At 36.8% G+C, this 24425-nt stretch overlaps 1 protein-coding gene across 1 annotated transcript in view; it reads left to right on the top strand.

Moving 5' to 3' along the window:
- LOC133533701 (actin-associated protein FAM107A-like) overlaps window positions 1–24425 on the top strand; it is a 42871-nt gene that overhangs the window by 6853 nt on the left and 11593 nt on the right. Inside the window, exon 2 of the mRNA XM_061872732.1 lies at window positions 18356–18551. Coding sequence (XP_061728716.1) covers window positions 18356–18551 — 196 coding nt within the window. The remainder of the gene's footprint in view (window positions 1–18355; window positions 18552–24425) is intronic.

The following is a 24425-nucleotide window of genomic DNA, read 5'->3' as shown; positions in this document are numbered from 1 at the left end:
TATCCTGCAATGCGTATACGATTGTTCAATTTCTTGTGTTCTGCAGAGCGCGGTACAAACAATACATTCATGAATAAGTTATCATTAAGTATACCATAACCAGTAATATCGTATTGCTGATTGTGTAACTTATTATATTTATGAGCTGAATCTAGCAATCTAATAAAGTATCCACTTATTCTGTTTCGCAAAAAGACGTCCTTGCACTACATCTATACTTATCGTTCGTTTTCGCGACTCGTAATAAAATCAAACGTGATTACATCAAGTAATATTCATGAAGTATTTCATATTCATGTATGCATTGAAAGTGTCCCTGCTTATTCAAATGAGCGAACGCACGTTAACGACTAGCTGCCATAAAGGGTTAAAATATTGACCGATTGTTACTTTCACGTGTCTTTTTTGACAGAACAATATTTAACCTTACATCTATTTAATTGTAAATCCATGTATTACTTATTTTGTATCCATGTTTAAGATGTTTAAAGGTTAATGTGCCTAACATTAACCGTACCCCGAAATATTATGCGAATACTTTAGAAAAATATTACCTTGCTAATCCGTGAGTTAAAAACGTGCTATTCAATCAGTGCTAACCTATTATACTTACTTGCTTATTTTTTACCTGCAATTAAGTTTCCACCCTCCTACCGCAAAAATAAATACGCAAATAAATATAACAAACCACCACCAAAAGGAATGCCAACCATCTAAGTATATTTATTTATTTATAAGAATGATCACATGTTTTTTTTTTATATCTACATTTTTAAAAGGAGCCTTTATCAATGAGACATGTCGGCTCCATTGGGCCTCTACATTACAGTTTCAATGTGTTACGAGTTGTCAAAAAAACTGTACACGAATTTCGCAGTTTTAGACAGGGGTTCCGCCAGTATCGAGTAAAAAACCCCAATATCAGTTACTGCATAACCCCTAGCTTCAAATAGTTGCGCCCTCTTGTCTCGAGTCCGAACACATTCCACTAGGAAGTGCTGTACATCCTCGACAGAGCCGCAAATATCGCAGTTGGGTGACTCTGCTTTCCTCATCAGATGAGCAAACATATTTAATGGAATGTGACCGGACCGAAGCCTGTGAGCACGTACAATATTCGCCCGGTTTAAGTCAGCCACTTCCCACCAAGGTATCCGAGGAGGCTCACATTGGATGGTCTTGTACCATATTACTTTTTCTTGCGATCTTGCATCAAAGAACTCCTTCCAGCGACCATACATTTTTCCTTTATACTGAGCGACTATTTCTAAGAAGTCTGGAGCAACATCAACCTCAGATCCCTCAGAATGTTTACATGTAAATAAGAAAATATTTTATATTACATTTATACATATAAACTAAATATAAAATACCTCCCCAAAGCAAAATACCTTCTGGAATACTCCCTAGGATGCTAGCAGCATTGCCCCTTTGCACCGCCAGGCTCAATCTTTGGGCAAAGAAGGAGCCCGCCCTGTGGTCGCCCGAGACACCTATTAGTCGGACCGACACTTCCTTCATAAATTGCCTTGTGTCGCTCGACCATGTTTCTACCAAAAGTGCAAAACTCGTCACCAAAAAATATGCAAGTATTATAACGGATTAGCATTAGCACTGATTAAATAGCACGGTTTGAACTCACGGAATAGCAAAGTTATATTTTAGTTTCCATTCATATGGATTTCCGCAAAATAAATATTTACTTTTTTCTTTTATTATTCGATTTTATTATTCGTTTTATTATTATTCGATTCGATATTTCGATTATTCGTTTAATACATACTCATTTTATGGAATTCATTTGTTTAATCTTTTATTTTTCCGTTAATTATGAGATTTAATGGCGTTAACAGTAGTTTGTTACTAGGTTACTACGTAAACTATGGAATTGCATAAAGTAAGACTTTGTTGTATTTAACTTGCGTAATGAGACGGATATTCAACTAGCTAATACTTACTGGCAGCTGGCAGTTTTTGTCAATAGTAGTCCAGAAACTATCAACCTACCTAAATTAGTGTGTAGTGATGAAATTAAATAGATAATATTAATGCCATTCTCGTTAATGATGATATTCTTACTGTAATTTCACAGCTTTATTTATTGTATCTGTGTTGTTGTTAAAAACCAATAAACTGCGTGACAAGGGCATATTAACTGGGATATAAATTTTCTGGAAATCTATATTAAACGCTTTTCTCCAGCTCGATGGAAAGTTAGAAGACAATATCCGCAGTAATCCGTGCATTACCAGCGACATCTTCTTATGAAAGCATGGAATTGTCTTACGACATGGCCATTACGAGTTTCTAACGAGAGCGGAGCAAACTAGTTAATCTAGAAAAAGGCAATTTTGTTACTTAGAGCCTTGCCTTGTTCTTTGAGCCTAATTTACTACAGGTACAGTCGACGGCAATAATTATTTGCTTTACAAGGGGACAAAGTTGTTGTGCAACCCTGCATGCTAATATTAACACCCGAGCAAGCAAAAGATTCCAAAATTGAATCACGACCATAGCGAGTACTTCTAAAGAAGGAATCTTCTCTCACATCAAACCGACCGAACCGAGGAAATTATTGTAAATGAACGTTATTAAATAGTTATCCTTCTACCAGCCAACACGAGGAAACAATTAAAAAAAAAAAATTAGATTACTTTGTGATTCTTGTGGATAAAATGCCGCTTTCTCATTATTGTTTGAAGTATAGGGAGAGCCTTTATGAGCTGTTGTGGTAAAGAGATATTTTTATACTTTTGCACCTTAGTCCTATATGATAAGTCGAAACGACGAATGTAAACATATCTTTGACGTCTGAACTAACAATGAAAACGTACTTCAGCATGTTTTGTTATTTTGTTATTTTCCTTGTTACAAATTGACTTTCTTCTGAACGCTTGGTTTTTACTGGCCTCTATTCCTTTTATTTATGCCACTCCTTTCCATAATAAAGTCCCGTCTTTGTAATATTGCGTAATATGCAAAGGATAGGCGCGCAACGGGTATTCAGTAGGAAAGGACCACGCTTTTATTAGTTTCCACGCCTTATAAGATCACTGGAACTGCAAACTTGTTAAAAAGTGCATTCGCTATTGGATGCGACGCGTCGAAAGCGAAAGTGCAATCAAGTGCGGTGCGGAGCTTTGATCAGGCTGGACTAGAGAAAACTGGGAGAGTCAAGGGCTGGTATTCCAATAGCTTACCAAGGGCATGTCTTTGACCGTCTCTGTGTAACCAATATAACCAGATTCGTTACAACGGTGCGTAATCGAAGATGACACTTAATACTGGTTTTCTTGAGACGAATGCTCGTCGGCGCTTGAATAGTGAAATAGGAATACGGGGCAAGAGCCTCCATTGTCTAGGTGCCGCGGACAGTTAGGAGCATATTGCCTATCAGCTAGTGTGTGAGACTTTATTTGAGCTGAAAGATGGTTGGTTTAATGCATCAATTCGTTTTCAATGCTGCGGTTCGTCCGATTCGTTGAACATCTCTAAATGTTCCTAAAGACCATTTTCAGTTGAAGAGATCTTTTTACACTAGGAAGCTTGGTTGAATGTTAGCTAATATTTATTAGAATTAGCGAATAAACCACTTACATGTTGCTACTGTGTTTTAAATCTTAAAGTCAGCAGAAACAGTAGGTATTAAATATAATGGTCGGCACCGCTGACGCGAGCGCTACTTGCAACGGGCCACGGGGGTACTTCACGAACACTTACATAATTTCAAGTGCGTTTTTCCGACACAAGGCGGCCCTTGAGCACGATTTTCGGCTGAGTGTTACTCAGAACGTATTTTAGTGCATCCGGTGAAGGAAATCTGTCGACAGAAATGTTACCGAGGTTCAGGAACCGTTAATAGCCTTATTTTCTTTGAAATAGTTTTTGCCGACGACAAAGTAGCATGATCGTTCGTAGAACGCTGGTCGTGTTGTAGCCGCGAGAAATCTCATTGATCTGTCGTGTTCTTGCGAAATGACATGACTGGAGATGATGATCTTCCTTCTTTTTTGTCTTGGTCTAGTTCAGTAAAAAGTTGCATTGATTCCTACTTTTACTCAGTTAACTATTAAGAACTTTATAACGAAGTAGAAGTGGCCATAATTAAGGATGTCCACGTTAATGGCACTCCCTTGCAAACTTAACCCTCTTAGGTAATTATTCCCAGTAAAAAGTATCATCTATTATCAAGCTATAGGACTAAAAACTACATTCTTTTAAGTGAAACAAGGTAATGAAATGGAAGACAGGCGGAATTATTTTCGCATTTATTTAATATGACCATGGAATAAAATCGCATTATTACTGATAACCAGTCTTTTTACAAGCGACTCTTATGAAGTTTAATTTTGTTTAAAACGATTAGTTTATTTGGTGTGACGTTTGAAAATTACATGTGTTTATTATGCGAGCTGGGCGGGCGGGCAAGTAGGGCGAGACGCGAAAAGCTCCGTCTGCGGGGTCAACGCCCTCGCCCTGCCCGTGAACCGCTGAAGGGATGGCCTGCACTATCGATGTTTATACAACTATTATCGATATTGTTTACACGCCGTCGATAATGAGATTGGAATGCGAGCGAGATCGGTTTTCATTTGTTTTGTTTGCATGCCCGGAGGCAAAGCATGTTTTAATTGTTCGCGTTTTGTAAACAAAAACTATTCGTTTTTTTCTATGTATTGAATTATACTAACACTGTTATAGCTATGCTTCTGCATGTATGTCAACTGTTTAGATAAGTCATTTCAGATCATAAGTTCTGTCACAAAGATTGTTACTGATAAAAAAAGTTATAGGTAGGTACAGATCTCATATTATTCATATATATGGGTTGTAAGCTTATTTAATGCTCAATTATTTACAATATAATTTAATGTAATTTTATATCTCAGTTTTGCGTAAAATCTGAAATTTTCGAAAATAGTAATAAAAAAAATGCAAAAAATACGCGGCCTCTTCAAGATGATTTGGATACCTATTTATTTATTTTTCTTTTTTCAATTGTTCTATGTTACATAAAACAAAAGCAGCTTTAGATATATATTCATATATTCATGGGTATTGGCCTGCCAAAATTGCAACTGTTAATGTTTTACCTTTACCAAACCTACTTGTTGGATGGCTGTCAAAAATAAGCATGTTACTGAAAAGTACCCTAAGTTTGAAGGGTATTAGCTGAAGTACTCTTACAGCCTTGTTGGAGAACTAAATGCTGATGATAAAATAACGTTCTAATAAAGTAGGTTCGTAAAAATTATTAAACAATTGTAGCTATTTAATTGATGTGACACTGATTTTACTTCCGTTTATGAAGTATAATTTTTCGCAATCCAGCCGCGTATTCACGTCTAACGACAATCCCAAAGTAAACAATTAGTAAATAGTCGCGATCTTATTTTTAAAATAATTATATCACGTTTTGATCAGTATAAAACAAGCTTTCAAATAATGGCTAACTTTTTTTTATTAAAACCTGTTTTTACATTTTTTCAGTCAAGATCTTTGGGACAGAACTTATGACCTGACTAAGTATTACTTGTTACTATTAGGTATGTATATCCTAAAGAGCAAATGTGAAGAACTTTATGCATGTAAATTATTCAAAAAGGACATGGAGCTTCGATTCTGATTTTAATAAAAAATGTAGCATTGGCAATGCGTGAATTTTGATTCGCCTCAGAGACACGTGTGAATGCCTTAGTTGATAAAATGACCACCTTATGATTCACCCGGTAAGTCTACTGACATATTTCACTATTCCTCGTAATAACTGATAGTTATTTTTTAATCCGACAAGCCGCCCCCGGCGTCACGCTATGGGAAAGCCACCCCGGAACGGCGGCGCCGGTATTGTACAGCCTAGATAGGCTCACAAAACATGTCTCTGCTGTCACTGGTGTAACTTGACCCGGAGATTCTCAACAACTCTGCGTGACCGGACGTCAGACTTATACTGGAGACGTGGCTAAGTTTAATTATTACAAAAGGCAAGGTATCTGAATTACACCTGCCGTAACTACTCCACTACATGGTCACTGTTGCCCGGGGTTTCTGTAATTAAAAATACAGGCTTTTAAAGGTGGAAAAGTATATCATTAATTGTGTTAAATTGTGGGTGGTAAACGACTCTTGAAAACTTTGAATCGTGTTTCACTTTTTAAACCTGTTTATGAATATTGAACATTGTTAATTAGAAGAGGGAAGCGATGAAAAATAATAGTAAGAAAAGCTTAAACATATGTGTTTTAATAACAGATTAGTGTAGAATATTATCGTACCGATTTTAGATCAGATTTTAAATTTTAGAGTAGCATATCAATCCAACTTATTCACCTTCATCTTAAAATTTGATTTGGCTGATAAAAAATTCTTAACACTGGTATTAAGATATTTTTAGATGCTTTTTGATATTTTAAGGAGAGTTAGGTCAGGAGCTAACTAAAAAAATAGATACTCGATAAAAGCAGCACGTTACTAATAAATTAAATTAATGTGATAGTTCGCGAAATGCATCAACTCCATCAAACTCCGTAAACGTATAATAATATTGCCCTGCCCCAGATGTTGATATTGCTTGCTCTTTCTTAATCTTTATCGTATTTAAGCGTTAGTGATATTGTAGGGCGTAAATGTTTCGTAAAGTTCGGTCATGAGGATTCATTTTGGTATCTTGAATGATAATACGAGAATAAATGTTTGTTAGATAAGATAAACTGTATTCTGTGTTTCTAGACATAATAATTCTTAGGAATGTGATGGTCCATTCCATGTGTTAGATATCTCAAACTTATAAAAAAAGAGGTGTTATTTGTATTGATGAGTCAGTTAATAGTTAAATCTGTACTGTACGTCTTCAAGTCGAGTCACTGATGATTAATGATGTGTTGACAAAATGCCTTTACGATATAGAGTGCACAATAAGGAAACTATATTCAGTAATTTATGATTTCTGATATATGATTCATATATCGAGTCGATTTTCACATTTAAACTGAAATTGGACTTAATCGCGTGCACTTACTTATATTATTCCCATAGAAAGTAGGACTTCAGTGATTAGCAAAAGTAAGAGTGATGAAACAGAGTCACAAATAATTGGAAGTCGTCGTGAGTGTTGTGTGTAGACAAAGTGACAACGTATTTCGCTAGAAAAGTAAATACTTAAGAGTATCAAAACGAAGTGCGGGTAGTTCGCAAAACTCGTGCAGCCAGAAGATGATGATACAATTCCTCGCCAGTCTGTCTGCGACCACGAACGTAATAGCACGTTAGAAACATTAAACCTAATGAAAGTATGCGCACGTGATTAATTCTCGTTTCAGTTATGAATGTTATGATTCATATTCGTAGACAAAAACACTAGTGATAAGTTAAACATATGTCGTGTTGTTGACATCGATAAACTATAAATTTACCTCTAAAATACTAATAAAATGTAATAAAGTGGTGTGAAGTGTAGAGTGTAAGTCCACGTGGCGTTTAGCGGTCAGTTACTATTTTAGGGTGCGGTTCATAAACATTGTTCATGCATCTAGGTGGCTACGTGCGTAAGTGCAGACATATACGTATTAGTTAAAGCTAATATAGGTACGTATCAGCAGGTACTTACCTACCGCAAACAAGGGGACATGTACGCACAGTCACGGTCAAAAATATGTATGCACATTTTCACCTTATTCCCATGACACAAGGTGGAAAACTGTAATATTGACTATGACGGTGTCTTGACCGACATGGACGACAGGCGCCGTTTTTGTCTAGGACGGCAGCGGGTATGTCGTGCCACCATATCTGAACATAATATTGGGGTCGAAGCCATTCGTCTGGTAGTCCTCGTCAATCCTTACTGATTGACAAGCTTGACAAGTAAAACTACTGACGTACTATTTAGTAGTAAACGCTATTAGGATTCCTAATGTCTCTATATAAAAGGATTAGTTTAGAGATAATTAACTATCGCCATAACATCAGCAACATTAATCCATGCTTAGACAAGAATTTGGAATTAGATAAAATATTTTCTCGTTAGTGTAATAAATCGTTTATTTGAATTCATTAAACTGATAAAGACCGAATTATTACGATCGCAACTATCTGAGAGCGCCTGAATAGCATGCGCGCCTAATAGTCTCCTATTTCAAATTAATCCTGACAGTGTTATGCAAATTGCGTGTCCAGCGAGAGGGGTCATTATGTTTTTTAGGGGTCAATACCACTATTAGAAAACGAATTTTGTATACTTAGTATAAAATCGTACTCTACAGATTATCAAATGTAGGTAGTCCTTTAAGATGACTAAAGTTCTTGTAAATACAAACTAACTTGGTTGTTGCTCCAGTTATTCCCCAAATCGCTCCCTGCGGTTAGATAAATTCCCTAGCTAAATGTCCTTGCCGGAATGTTTACGAACTACGGTTAGCTGAGAATTCAGGCAACCATTTCTTTATAAAATTGATGTGCATGCAAACTCCAACTTATATAAATTGGCTTAAAATAATACGATTTTCTCTCATATTTTAAACACCGTACTCACTTTTATTATTAAAATCTAATACGTTTTAAAATGGTCGTACAAAAATAATATAATGGTGTATAAAAATACCTCGAATAATATTGATGGTACGGTAACTAATCTCATCTAAACCATAGAATTACCTATACTGAACCACAATAGCGTAATCCGAACTCGCTTTGAAGCAATTTTTTTATTATAATATTGGCCAGAGCATGATAATCAGTACTTTAATCAAAATTTTAAAGATTACAGATGTCTGTCACATGAAATCTCTCCATAAAAAGTAGCATGAACTGTGTATATGTTTGGCTCTTGTTGCCTTTTTAAGTTGCGCGGGAGGATAGTGTACGGTACGGAGCGATCAAATGGGGACGTCCCCTTATCGCCATCAACCCTTTACAGTCACACCCCACTTATTTTGAAACACTAGCGGCTTGTGATCTACATTTGCTGTAGGTATTGTGATAGTAAGATTAACTAACTAACTAACTATAAATCATGGAATACAGTATAAAAACTCATACAAAATGTACTTTTTCAATGGTTTTACGTCGAGGTAAAAGCCGTATTGACTCTTTAAATAGTTAACAGATAAAATTACAATATTTCATCGTTTTAGAAGCAAATCATTAATCTTTAGGCAATCGAGTGTTTAGACTATGTCGACTGTTGTATTTTGTAATTAGATAATTTTCTTGTTTTGTCGCTAATTGCTTAATTAGGGTGTGATTAGGAGTGATAAGTATAATTACCTGTAAAAATGATTGTAGAGCATTTTTTTTATTAAGTACGACACACACAAATTAAGTTGTTATTGTATTTATCAAGTAAAAGTAAATATCTGTCAGATGTATGACGTTTACTGTGAAAAATATTGTACGCCTCATACTCTACTATATCAACTAAGACAAATCTAAAACCACCATGCACATGAGACATACAATGATTACATGATTACAACATGACTTACACTGTGATAATTATTAGTAATCCACTTTAAAAGCTATTACTGTTACAAGTTACAACATAACATCTAACCTCAAACCCGCATAATTCATGAAATTAATGTCTTTTTAATTCTACAATTAAAACAAAGAAACATGACCTAAATAGTAAAAGGCTGGTTCATTAATTTAAAACAATGATGTTCTATTTGTCCCATTAGCTGTGCAGGCTTTCTCAGTGCATCTTTGGTCGAATTATTTGACCCCAGTAAAGAGCCCACGGGAACGTATTTGAAATCATAACTGTCATCACGTTAACTGATCCGTACACCCGCATGAGGAAGTGACTTATTGATTGAGCGAGAGCATCCACGGGGGATCGGCTTGACTCTAATGCTGATTGCGCACGTCATCACTATTGCCAAGCCGTTCTGCGCTGTTATTCTCATTGCTTATTGGGTGCCACCAGCAACCGTTCGCCTCGTTAAACCAAGGGATATACGTACCAGGAGAAAAAATATGAACAAATATGCTTCTTTGGATGGGCTGGCGATAACATTGGTATATAATATTCGAACCTGTTTGGAACAGATGGCTTGCACGACGTTTTCTATTAGTTAAACTTTAAAGTCTTTAACTTCTTAGTTCGCATCGCTTTTCCGCTGCTGTCTGATACTTACCTAAGCTTACTAAGCGATGTGAATAAATTGCATGGACTTAATTTACTATCTACTCGTTATGCAGTAGCTCATACATGTAGAGTATTCAAAAGTGTTCCCCAGCCATAATAAGTTACGAGCAATAAACATCCGACCCCAGCTCACACGTGCCTAGGGAATTATAAGCCCAAGCAATAATTTGTCTCGTAACACTTTCTTCGTCTAGATATAAACTCATCGGTTTATTGTCTAATGGTCACACCTGTTTCGAAATGTTGAAACCAAAACCCTGGATTTAGATAGCAGTCTGTGAAATCAAATCATGTAACTATACTCGTGTGGACTATTTAGTTATTCTCAGTAGGTATCACTGAGTGCTATACTGAGAAAAACTATTATAAGTCTAAGCAATTATTTGTCTCGTAACACTTTTTTCGTCTCACTCACCGCTATATTGTGTTATGGTTACGTCTGCTTCGAAATGTGTAAAATCAAGCTCTGGATTTAGGTCGGTCTTATCAAATGACGCAACGTACTGTTGCTACTTGCATGTGCTATTTGGGTTATTCCCAGAGAAGTTACCACCCACTGGAACTTACTATTGGGGAAAACCAAAGCCACCAATCGCGGGAACTAACCGTTATAGCATACAATATTTAGATTTTGTGCTATTACGGTTATGTAATTTTTTTTAATGGTTTAAATCCAAATTTAATTTATGCGTAACATTATCGAAGTTATTTTAGAAGTAGGTATTTTTACATAATCAGTGTATTTTTTGTCGTTGTCGATCATATATGTGTCTTTAGGGTGCAACCAAACAGCGCCAATTAAATCTTAAAAATTGTAAGTGTCATAAGTAATTTTCATACGCCATAATATCTTATTGGCTTGATTTCGATGCTGCTGGTGTAGTTGTGGCGGAGGTTAGACTCGGTCATGTCGTGTTATAAACACGTATCAATTAGGCGGGTAAGGCACATTGTGAAACCAAATAATGGTGGCTTGCGTAAATCCGAACATAAATCCCACTCGTTATTGTCGATTGCCGCAGACAGATAGAGCAATTCAATTAACACAGATTTCCTATTGTATAGGTACCGCTTTTTAGTACAGTCGGGCTCGGTAACTGTGCACTAGAGTATCTACTTCGTCGCAATAACGCGTAAAATGCCATGGCAGGTTATATACGCCAATCCACAAAACGTAACACCTTGTCGCAATTGATCACCGACTTTGAGCCCTACCGTACAATCGTGCGTGCTATGTCGCTCAATTCATTTCACATAGTCACGAATGTCCTTTGGGTGCGTAATGCCCTACATTCAAAGGCATGTTTTTGTATCTAACAATAACATAAACAAAAAACATTTTTATTGTGTAAGTTCGCCACAATTGGACTCCGGGGTCATATATTTTTTATCAAGGCGCGTTCATAAAAGAAAGTAATGTAAGAAGCAAAAAGTCGTCAAGTGACAATAATATTTGTTTTCACGACGACTACGTTATTTTAACGGAAAAAAACAAGAACTTCTAAAGAGCTTTCAAATGCTTTCACGTAAAAGGTTTATTGAGTCGATGATTAAAATTATAGGGTGTCCAGCAATAAATCTGGTCCAGACAGGATAATGGACGTATATAATCCCTCTTTTGTGTGTGGAGCAGGACATCGAGTCACGGCTTTTGTTATGAAATCTGGTGACTCTATGATTTTAGTCGCTTTGAATATGAATAGTCTTGTCTGCAAATCAACAAGTTTGTTTTTTCATGTAGAAAATATTAGAGGCATTTTTTGTTGTTTTATGTATTTTCTGAAACAGCAACTCTAACCCACTTATATCTTAAGATTGGGACTTAATGCGGTCACTGGTTACTGGTCGAAAATACAGATCTTGAAGGCCATACTGGTAAGATCCATGTAAGAACAACATGATCAATCTCCCCTTCGTTAACCACTTTATTTGCCTGTGCAGGAAAGATCATTAGTGATAAAACAATGGACTTTGCAAATGAATCTATTGTTTCATTTTTTGTTGTGCGATGCCATATTGTTCTCTGTTACTTTGAGTACACAGGCTTATTAGGTTGCTAAAGTAAACAAGCTCGCTTGTCACAAATGTCACAATAGCATCGCAGTTTGTATTAGGCACGGTAATAAAAAGAGGAAATGTAGAGCTGGCGCGGAACCCGCAGCTCTCTGAATAGAGGGAATACGGCATAAGAGCCTCCATACAAAAAACTGCGAGGAAAACTTGTAAGCAAAGTATTCAAAGGCATCCCATCTCTTAAAGAGAGTCGAGTGTTCCACACTCCTGTTTCTACTTGAACATTTTCCCTTTGCCTCATACACACCGTGGAGACGTGGGAAATAAAACCTAATAATTAAGCAAATTGTAAAGCTCAAGGCTTGAACGCTTGAAATACCTATTTTGCTATTTCCGACGTTTAGCGGATTAACTCGGTAGATTTAACATGGCAACCTTCTGTTATGACGTCAATTGTTTTAGCAAACGAGCCACAGCGACCTTGCCCAGGTAATATAGCTGGATGAGCTAAATATATCCGTAGGTCAGGGGTCAGGCGATTGGCATCGATTTTTAAATGAGCTGCGTGCAGATTGTATGCGTGCTGGCATGGCAATAACGACTGAATGCTTTCCTACTAACGATATCGGAATGATGATGAATGATTTCAATACCATAAATGGCCATAGGATTATTGCTTGAACTGTATGTATATGTATGAGACATTCTCATATTGCTTCAGAAACTTCTTAGTGGTGAAAAGGTTATTTATTACAAATCTATATGCCGTAATGTGTTGATGACGTTGAGAGGCGCCTCGCTTATCTGTAAAGATAATTCTATAATGACTTTACGACGAGCACTTAATCCTTAAATTTTGATAAGAGCAGTTTACGAAATGTGTCTTCTACCATACTATCACCGACACCTAAAGCAGCCTCGCTCCTGATTACTCCTGAAATACATTGCCCAATTGAATTTTCCCCCGCCATTCAGCTAGGACCTTGAAAAGGACTTGCCCCTGTACGCAGGCGACGCGACCTTCACAGGCTGCTGGTTCAATAAACGGGCCCACTGCGTACCTTATCCTTTCAAGGGCGCTCCTTGAAACTGTGTAAACATGGGAGCATTATCGACCAGTCATGTTAATACTCTATGATAGTGAAGTTATTGGGGGATAGATCGCCAATGGACCTTATCACTTCCCTTTATCTCTTATAAAAACACTTTTCATTAACATCTGCCAAAAACATCAACCAAAAATCTATCTTGTCGTATCTTGACGTTTCGACTTTTTGACGACATTAAAACATCTCGCCAAGACGAGCAAAACGAAGCGCAAGGGCACTACCTATTACCTTTTCTCGAAGTGCTTCGCCGTTTTTGAACCCCCATAACTTGGGTTTGGATTATACCAGATAAACAAAATTCTCGGGATATCATTTCAATAGTCGACTTATAAAGTATTTTTTTTTATTCATATCTAAAAAACCACGAGAAACACTTCGTCACTGACTCACTCACTGATGATCATCAAAACCCTTAGGGTACTTCCTGAATTTACTAAGAAGTAAGTTGAAATATGATATATAGGATAGTATTAGTACACAATGAAATTTTTAGCCCCTTAGAGGGTGAAAAGTGGGGTGGAATTTTGTATGGGGAATCATTAACTGTTGAACCGATTTAGTTGAAATTTGCTATAAAGATAGTTTTTGTTATGGTGAAGGATATATAATAGTTTTCAACCCCAAAAAAAGGGGGAGGAAAAGGGGTTGAAGTTTGTTTGGGGAATCAGTAAAAAAAGCAGATTATATAAAATATATGTATTTCAGATTTTTTTATAGTAAATCACCCCCAACCCTTTAAATTAGAGGAGGATCTCTGGAAGATTGCCACAAGCAACTTACAAAATAAAATCTGATCAAAAACATTTTCATGTAAAATGTTGCGACGAAACCATAAGGCTCGCACTGTCAAGAATTTATCAGATCTCTTGTAGAGCCATGCTTCTAACTCTACAAGCCCTAACTTCATAAACTATACACCTTACTCAAAATATGTGGCTTGGCCGTTTCGTTACTACAAGAAGTATTGTGTAATAAACAATGATTCATAGTATATCAATTTTTCACCTTACGCCCATGTGACGGTAGCGAAACGGCCAAGCCATACATTTTGACTAAGGTGTAGAGTTTGTGAAGTTAGGCGTTGTAGAGAAGAAGCTTGGCTCTACAAGAGATTAACTTTTAGACAGTGCGAGCCTTATGGTTTCGTCTTGGCAACATTTTGCATGTAAATGTTTTGATGGAAACTAACAAAGCCATAAGAAAGCAAGTATAAGAAGAAATTTTCAATGGATATTGCCTATTAGTTGAAAATATTATTGTAACAAGGGTTTTTACGAAACATTGTAAAGCACCTTAATTATAGTTTAAACTCGATTCGTTGCGTCTATGGGTGATTAAGTGAAAATACCTTTATAGCTCTAAATATTTAGTTTGCTCGAGTCGCATTAACACTGTACGTTTAGGGGTAATTTCACAAGTAAATACTGACAACATCCGGTATGTGTAGTGTCCGTAAAGGTATAATATTTCCTGGATTATGGCCACATTAGCGGTTCGTGAGAATGTCAGTACTAATCGTATAATGTAATAACCGCGCTAATGAGTTGTTAAACACTTCAAGCGAATTTAATTAACTTTTCACTAAGAGATTTTCTGTTTACGTAATTGAAAGTAAAAATTTACATTCGGCCCAATTCGAAGAATGATTAAGACACGTTTAAGATCTTGGGAAGATCTTTATAAGATCGATAAGTGATCGATAACTAAACGACATGTCAACGTTTATATTCGATTCCGGTGTGATACCAATAAGATCTTAATGAGAACTTGTCTAAAGCAGAACTTATCATTATCGTATCTCATTCATTGAATCGGGCCGCTTGTTTGAGGTCAAAAATATTCTTATGATTTAAGGTCTATTAGAGCACGTCGACCTAACTGGAAAAAGAACGTCGCGAAAGTGTAGGCCTCAAATGAACACCTATTTTCTTTGTATTTCTAAAGTTGGTACACATGCCTTACTAATGAGCTTAGGTATAGTATATCTTACGTTTAAAATTTAAAACTTTCGCGTTTTGAACACATATTAAATCACATTTATAACCAGGTCTATAACGAATTTGTTTTATTACCTTTATTTACCAACGTTTCGACACTGGTCATAGTCATGGCCAACTGATGTCTCAGCAAAATATCAATACAGAGATTTATGTAACTACCCGATGAAAAGTCTATGAAAATGTTTGGGGTAGATAACACTTTTTCAAACCACCCACTACTCAAATGGTAATTACATATTTGTCAATAGTCTGACACGCAACACGCACAATATCCACCGACACATATCGGTAAATAGAGGTTATAAAATAAATTAGATTATAATTTAGACCCGGTTATGATTGTGACATATACCTTTACGCATATATTTATTTTTTACTGTTGACGGCGTGACGTCATCGAACTAATGTAAACGCACAAATCCCTGTTTAAAAGAGCACCATAAAATTTAAGCTGAGTTCAGGGTCGCCATTAGACTAGGTAAATCTCCAGCTCATAAAATCCATGTTATTAGACAAGCTACGCACGTACTCAAGAGTTCTGTACTTAAAATGACATAACGCACACACTTTATGGGTCTAGAACGCTGGGTCATCGCGGCAAACTGTGACAAAAGAAACGTATGCACGTAACGCCACGGTTTACTATTTCGACGACTACCTCAGAATTAAGTAGGTCATGTCATGTACCATGTACAGATAAAAGATTGGGAAACAAAGATACCTCTGGAGGTACGATAGCTATGTAATATATCTGTACATAAAGGGTGCCTAAATAACTAACGTTGTCTTGGAATGATTCGCTTCGAAATAGTGATATGATTAAACAATGGCAATGGCGTAAAAGAAAATTGAAAAAGTTCCAAAATTAGGCTTACAGGTACCGTAAAATACAACTATTTTTATTGCAATATTTTAAATTATCATAATTCTAAAATACTTAATGACACTGTGACACCAACAAGTTATTGTGTAGTTTCAGGCACCACTCACGTCAGTCTAAAGTTAAGACTCTAAACTCAGCTGTATGGATGGTTGACCTCGCCTACATATAAGTTTTTTTGCACGGGGGCTCAACTATCTCCACATACCTAAAATACCATGAGGTAGTGGTTGGTAGTGGTAACTTTATACTTAGTAGCGAAATAAACTACAATAGTATATTGTGTATTAAGAGCGGTAAACAAGAATTTACGAACAAGTGTTAATTAAGCCCGAAGCCTAAGGCCAGGGCTTAATTAACATGAGTTTCCCGAAATCGCAGGAATAAAAATTGCCTGTTTCATACATTTTGGCTGTCTGACCTTGACATTTTCTATGGGAGAGTAATTTTTTTTTCTCGATTTCGGGGTTTTTTCGCGATTTAAACACCCCGTATAACTCACTCCATCTCAGTATGCTGGCGTTCAATAACACCGTTTACGAGCAAGTGTGATGAAAAATGGTTTATGGTCCTAAAAGGATGTCTTATTTTGATGGTTAACACGGCAGTAAATATGTTATTTGATAACATAATGCGACATAGAGGCATTTGGCGCCGACACATTATGTAAATTTGTCTTATGTCACACATAGGTAACATGTGAGCTTACAATTTGACCTGCTTTGCTAGATTAAGGCCATTGCTTCGCAGATTATTAATGACTGCAAACATTCATGTATCTAATTCGATATAGTATTGCCGAATATCAGAAAAATCATAATAGTTTCATCAAATCGTAAAAAAAATCGTAATTCATCGATTGTAATTTATTACCCATTTGTTACATTTTCGTAAGTAGGTAGATAATCGTAAAAGACTTGTACGAGTATTAAGGTTTTAATAGTTTAGTTATAAATTATCGTCTCTTGCTAGAGTTCCGTGACCACAACGAGCTTCAACTTTTTAAACTTGGTGCTCGGCCCGCCCGGCACGGGCTCGTGAACAAAATGAATTTTAAAGTTCATAACTCAGCCGTTTCCGTTTATCTAAAGTGCCAGAAATGAGGCCGTGGCTGCCCGCGATAACGAGCGGGAAAGAGTGGTGAAACACAATCATTGCACTGCAGGGGTTGCAATTGCAATTGTGTACCCGTGACGACTCGCTTTGTAATAATGCTCAGATTTCGAAGCGAGGCGCGGAAGTAGGGCCATGGCACGCTTATTAGCTTGATTTTATAGGAACCGCAATCATAGTCGAAACAAACGAGGTCACAATCACAACCCCGAGGAACTTATTTTCAACCTGTCAGTAAAAATTTAAATCTACTGCTGATGTTACGCAAAGAAGATGAACTATGGAAATGCTTGCCATGCATTTGCGTGAAGCAACCTAATGGATTTCTCCTTGTATTTTGGCCGAGCGCCAAGAGATATGTTCGCGAAGATCCTTTTAGATTGGAGCATATGCGCAAAATATGTAGGTAACATAAGATGATGTCATTCTGTTACTCATTATTAGCAAACGTCTTTGTGAACCGGTCTTACCTTTAAAAGGATATCTTATATATTTTTAATATACGTGTATTGAAAGGTCGAAGACTTTATGCATTCTTTCTCTGATTTATGGCAGGCGAATACATTTTTAAACCTACGCATGAGGTCGGGGCGCATACTTGGAAGTCATGCATGTATGTGCATTAAATCAATGCGGAGCCTCGGTTGTAACCTCATTCGATTCATAGATTAGTGAAATAACCTTTTATTAAATGTCCCCTAAGGTTATGCTTTACTTTTTTACATAGTCTTATTAAGTACACGCATACTGCTTCGGGCTTAAAAAAAACCATTGCAGCCTGATAACAAAAGAAACAAAACACAAACACAAACAACAAAAGTAACAAAAGAAAATCTATAGTAAACTTATAAAAAACTATATGAAAAAAAAAAGTTATAAAAAACACGCGTTAGCCTTGAACGAAGAATTGATTATCATATACTTATTATTAATCCAACAAATCGTGTGTGATGTTAACCGATTAGAAAACATGAACTAGATGTATTTATGTATGCCAAAATAAAACCGGACGTTAAAGGAGGACAACACGAAGTTCTAACATTTAAATCTAATTTGAGAGCTTTATCTAATCATCACATTGTACTTGTTGCAGTCGTATCTCGTAGCGCGTTGATCGCGTCCGGCAGCGTGGGGCTGGTCCCCGTCGGAGCCCTGGGAGCGGACGAGATGGTGCAGGAGGGGGAGGGGGCCGCGGGCGGGCTCATCGCCCCGCGCCGCCTGCCCAACCCCTGCCTCGACAGCCCGCAGAGGATGGACCTGCATCGGGAGCTGTTGTTCAACCAAAAGATGTAAGTACCTTCTGCTCCCTAGAATTTTGACGTATCCTACCGCAACTCCAGCACAAACCCTAGGTGTACAGTTAGCCAGCCTGCCAGCGCTGCTTGCAGAAAAGATGATTCTGCACCGGGAGCTACATTTCAACCGGAAGAAGTACCTGTCGCAACAATTCCAGAAGTTATCGAGGTGACGTAGGGTGAATTAGGAGTCTCATCGCCTTGTGCCGCCTACCTTTGTCTCGACAGTCCGAAAAGTATCCTTGCTTGGACCTGTACGAGTTGCTTTAGCAAGAATATTTATGTAACGCCTTGCTGCTTTTAATCAGCATCTTATGAAACGTACCACACATACCAAACTTGGTCAATGAACACTTTGTCATTCTGGAGAATCTAGATTCTCCAGGACTCTAGAGTCCTCGCTCGACATTGCCTTCTTGGAATTCTTAATGGGCAGAAAGAAATAAAACGTTGACTACTTACTTACATGACTCCATAAAGGGCTTTTAAATAAAATAATGGTATCGCTTCGGTAAAAATTAATTGAGGATCTCACTTGAAACTGATAAGAAGCTGGTTAAAGGCCAATGTACAAGAGAAGTGTACATAATAAGTGCAGCGATAAAAGTTACTTAAATATCTATGAGTGAGGCTTTAATTATTGTGTACGATCTTCACTGTATCAGCAATCGCCAATAACTTAGTTTTCATGGTGTCGTTATGTGTAGCAAATCATAATGTATGCACATAACTTTGGGTGGCTCGATAGTCCGCTATTTAAGGAGCCGTTGACGTCTAGGCATGTCTTAATACATATCAATTCTATTAATCATTATAGTCAATTCTTACCCGTGACTTGTCTGCATAAGTGCATAGAGTTTATAACAAATTCGGACATATTAGAGTTATCTATTTCGTCCATTCTATGATTGTAATGACTTTGAACTCGGTCGCAAGAGCAATAAAACCGTATCCTAAGATATGTTAGAGGTCAAATACTTTTATCTCATTCTACTTGCTAACTGTGGATTATTCGACTCCTTTTATAGATCTAATCTCTGGATTAATCGTATGTTTGGGTGGTATATTTAAGTATTGGTTTAGCCAGTGTGTAAAATAATTCCAACAATTTAGATTATGTAATAAGTAGGTTGTGAATAATTATTATATTTCAGCACTGCTTACTTTCTGAAAACACTTTCATACACTATCTTACTATTATTTGTGAACTGTATGTCTGTGTGAGCATAATTTTTATCTCGTCCGTTTTCATAATACTTTTATCGACTTTTTCTTACATATACATGTACTATTTATTTTTATTTTATATGAGAATATTGTGTGTACATTGACAACGACGTAGCGCATCGTAAAAGTACGGGCTGGCAAAAGTGGAGAAAGCTTACAGGAGTACTCTGTGACCCGATGATGCCCATCCGCGTAAAGGGCAAAGTGTACAAAACTGCTGTCAGACCAGCAATGTTATATGGTGGAGAATGTTGGCCTCTCAAGAAGCAACAATCCGACTAACTTCACGTCGCTGATATGCGAATGCTTAGGTGGTCTGCAGGAGTGACACTCATGGACAAAGTACCGAAGCGTTAGGTACATCAGAGGCTCGTTCAAAATAAGACCTATACAGGACAAGCTAATGGAAACACGACTCCGATGGTATGGTCATGTCATGAGAAGGCCGGAGGACCACATGACTAGAAAGGTGCTCGAATGTATGAAAGAACCGAAAAAGAGTGGACGACCTCGACTTACATGGCTGTCCGTAGTTAAGAAAGACCTAGAGAATAAGAATATACTCGTAGACCCAACGGCGACCCGGAACAGATATAACTAGAGAAAATTTATTAGGAGAGCCGACCACAAATAAAAATAGGATAAGGCTAGAAGAAGAAGATGTGAATATTGTGTGTGCTAAGCGACTTACTAGGTTGTTTATGTACATTGCAATTTCACTATAAGTTACTTACGCAAGTAAAACTTACATGTTTAAACCCGGCCTTAGAAAATGTACCTATCACAAATACGTATAATATAAACGCCTTTTCAACGTCAGTTCAAGAATTCACCATTTATTTTAAAATCACTGACACTTGACTCACGTCACGACAGAGCCACGTCTATTGGCTTCCTTTAAGAAATGAAGCACTTTCTATGATACCTTCCCTCATTGTTCCCGAGGACCCTTCTGGGAAGCACTTCGCACCTTCCACTCAATACGCTTTGTGCAAAACTGGAAAGTTCGCTCTCTAACAAGCTATCTCGCCGGTGTAAAGATACGTTATGCGGTATTCTAAAAGGTAATATATTTTTTTAGAATATACGTCTAAATAATCGGTATCTCAAATTGTCAAATAAAGAGATAACCTGTCAATACCGAAATTTTCAATATTGACAGGTTGATTGATATGATTGATAATACTTTCTGGTATAGTCCAGAGAGCTCATTATAGTATTTTATGCAACAGTTGTATAAGAAGGGTCAAAAAAGGCGAGTGGCGTGAGTTACAATGTGAGCCGGAGCCGAAGGCGTAGGCGAACATTGTAAAGGAATACGCCACGAGAATTTTTTGACCTACTTATACAATGTTGCATACAATATTTTTCCTACGAGTCAACAAAAATAAATCTTAATTTAGGTAAACAAATTACAGCAAAAGTATATAGCCAAGACGCGCGCGCATACCTTGTGACGCGCCCGGCCCGCCCCGGGCCGCGGCCGGCCGGTCGGCGACACCTCCTCGTAACTCATGAGGCCCTGGTACTTGCTACTTGCTAAATTAAGTTTTTGGACAGTTTTTTCTCAATTTTGGCCACCGTAGCCTACGGAGACTAACAAGCAACGCTAAGCGGTCTTCGTAGTCTATGGGTGTTGCTATATTACGGGTGTCACATGCGTGTTTCTGACTTATGAAGTAATTATTTTTACTATGCAACCAAATGAATATTTAGTTTAAAACTGTATTCGTTTTTGTTTTGTTAGGTTGGTAGCCATTAATCGCAGTAACATTATAGCTTATAAAAGCACAAGAGCTTTTATGAGGAATAGACAATATAGACTTTTCTTGAAATCTTTTATGTATGTTCTTATATTCGTGTTAATGAATGCATAAATGACAGATAACAGTAGAGGAGTAGGAAAAACAAATTAAAGAGGCGAGGAACTTCCTAATTGAACAAAATCTTTTATGCATTGGAAATAATATAACACGGACTTGTCATTGTTAAATGCCGACAGTTGTTTACTATATAGATGGTAACAATCGTTTTTGACTGTTTTTGTTGCTTACCTATTTTCGTGTATTTGTTACGCACGTGTCACAGTTGTTTTGACATGCAAAATTGACGTAAGTAAATACTCCTCATATTTTCTAGAAATAATGGGTAACAGTAAGTTTGTAAAATAATATCTTCATAGAACGTACTTACATTACACATCGTCAAGTACGGTTCACTATTGGCTCTGAATTTGTGGTAGTAATTAATGTGACGCCATAAGTGTAATCTTTTGTTCGCACCGAGCAGCTAAGTAAATATTATCAATATTATCTTTGTAAATAATTACAATTAACGTACGATTAAACAGCTGCTTCATTTCTAAATTCTGTCACTGACAAAATGTACGCGTGAGCCGTATAGTTACAATCAGTATTCAAGTAAGTGTACGGCAGGTTATTTGAACAATAGATCGGTTCCCAAATTCTTCACGCCGGGAACCGACGGGTGCACTTTTTGTGGGCATTCTTGGCTTGAACCAACGAGAACTTACTAATGAATGCCCGGGAAGAACGTATAGCGTTGAAAATTAAAAAGAATTAGGTCTCGAAAATTCTTTAGTCATATTTAGGATTACGGATAACTAAAGAATTACCATACAGAACTTAACTACACAAGTTTCCATCTCTTTAAAATTGCATTTCATTGAAAGTAAACCTAGTTTTTACGTATAAAAACAGTGTTAGTAAAATATCTTAGTTAAATCAAAAGCCTAGACTAGAAGGCCTAATTGATAAAACCGGATGTTAGTGAAGGAACTTAACGTTAATAGTTGTCTGTCGGCCCTATAATTCTAATAAACAATGTGTGACGTTTTTGATTGAAGAAATGTCACTTTGGCACTGACAGATCGCATCGCTGTGACATCTTATAAGCATTTTTCAAATTGGGCCGTGAACCATCATAATAACTATAAAGACCTCTTACAAATTAATGTTTCTGTTTGTGTAGGTACATTTCAATATCTATTTGTAGTATGACCGGATGAAATACTGAAATATGAAAGCATAGTTTTACTCGTACAGAACATGGAAATGTACATAAATGCGCATTGCAGCACACATGTTGGCTTTTTGCTATGTTCGGATTCTTAGAGCACAGGTGCACCGCATCCTGCCTCGTCCTGTGAGCCCGGCGTAATTATCCAACATCTGTCTCCGAGCCGCAACTCATAAAATAAATTGCGTTTAATTTATATTTATACACTTTTATAAACCCGTTCACTAACGTTCAGCTAGAGTAGCATGGTTTAGAGTAGTATATCTGCAATAAAAAATAAAGTTATCTTAGCCCGTACCGTACGTAATGCATTTTGTTTTGTAGTGTTAACATTTTCAATTATTTGTAAACAACTTTACTTATTACTATTTTTGGTAATGAACGATATGTCAATCTTACTGTTCACAATTGCAGTCAGACATTTTGGTGAAATAGCAATTGTTTTTTTTTTATATATTTATTCCAATTGTTTTAATAATGCTCTAATTAGGAACGAGCAGTCTTTGTGCCCAAGAGTTAACCACCGAACATGCTAGCAGCTGTAATTATTTTATTGTCACTGTATTTATACTGTTAAACGTCATTATCGTTTATCCATACAGCCACTGACCCGGTTATCGATTAGCAATTTCTGTTTTTATTCCATATACCACAATTGTTTAGCGAACGTTATGTCATATTCTCACATTCCTAATAGTTGCTACATGAGTTTTGCAATTGAAAAGAACGCGTTGCTCAATAAAAGTATCTCACCGGCATTCCCCGGGGTTTGAATTGGAAATAAAAAAAGCTGGAAAAAACGTGGGAATATTTCCAGTTTAAGAATCTATTGGGTTTGGTTGTAAACTAATGCTTTATAATTGGGCCTCGATCCAATTGTTGTTATAGGTCGGGATTTGTTTACATTATCTCCCATGAAACCGGATGCCGAAACTATTGAGTTTTATGAGTTTATGTAAGGTTGAAAGTTATATAATAAAAAAACTTAATAGTAGCCGGTAGCGCACTGTGGGTCCCGCAGCACCACAACAACGGCTCTTGTTACCGATTTAAATAAATTGTTTAACTTCTAGGAACCCTAACAACCGTTCACAGTCAGACCAGAAAAAGTATTTAATAAAATAAAATATGTTAAACATTTCATTTACAGCTGTAAAAGCGCATGGACACATTAAAGGAATTCATTTATAGTGTCCACGCACTTTGGCATGGATATTATTTGGACTTACATTATGGTATAGGCTCTAGCAAGACTTATAAACAGAAATCATAATCTTGATGCTTTCACTATTAAATGGTATTGGGTTATATTTGGAGAGCTAGACCAGTAACTCAACAATTCTGCATCTTGATTATAAACTACGTGTTTTGGCCGTAACAGTTTTCCCCGTACAAATCTATAAGAATAATTTTTATTTTCATTATTTGCCTTGAATATTATGTCAAGTAATAGTTTCATGATACGAAACACCGAACAGTTGAAATCTACAGTCTACACACAATACCGACGCCGTCATATTGAAAATAATAAAATAGCGACTCATTTTGAGTGTTAGGTACTTGTTGATTCAGCTAATTTCCCGATGAGCGTGCCGTCACCAT

Source organism: Cydia pomonella, unplaced genomic scaffold, assembly GCF_033807575.1.
Source record: "Cydia pomonella isolate Wapato2018A unplaced genomic scaffold, ilCydPomo1 PGA_scaffold_202, whole genome shotgun sequence".
NCBI classification, from domain to species: Eukaryota; Metazoa; Arthropoda; class Insecta; order Lepidoptera; family Tortricidae; genus Cydia; species Cydia pomonella.
This window is presented reverse-complemented; position numbering and strand designations above follow the sequence as displayed.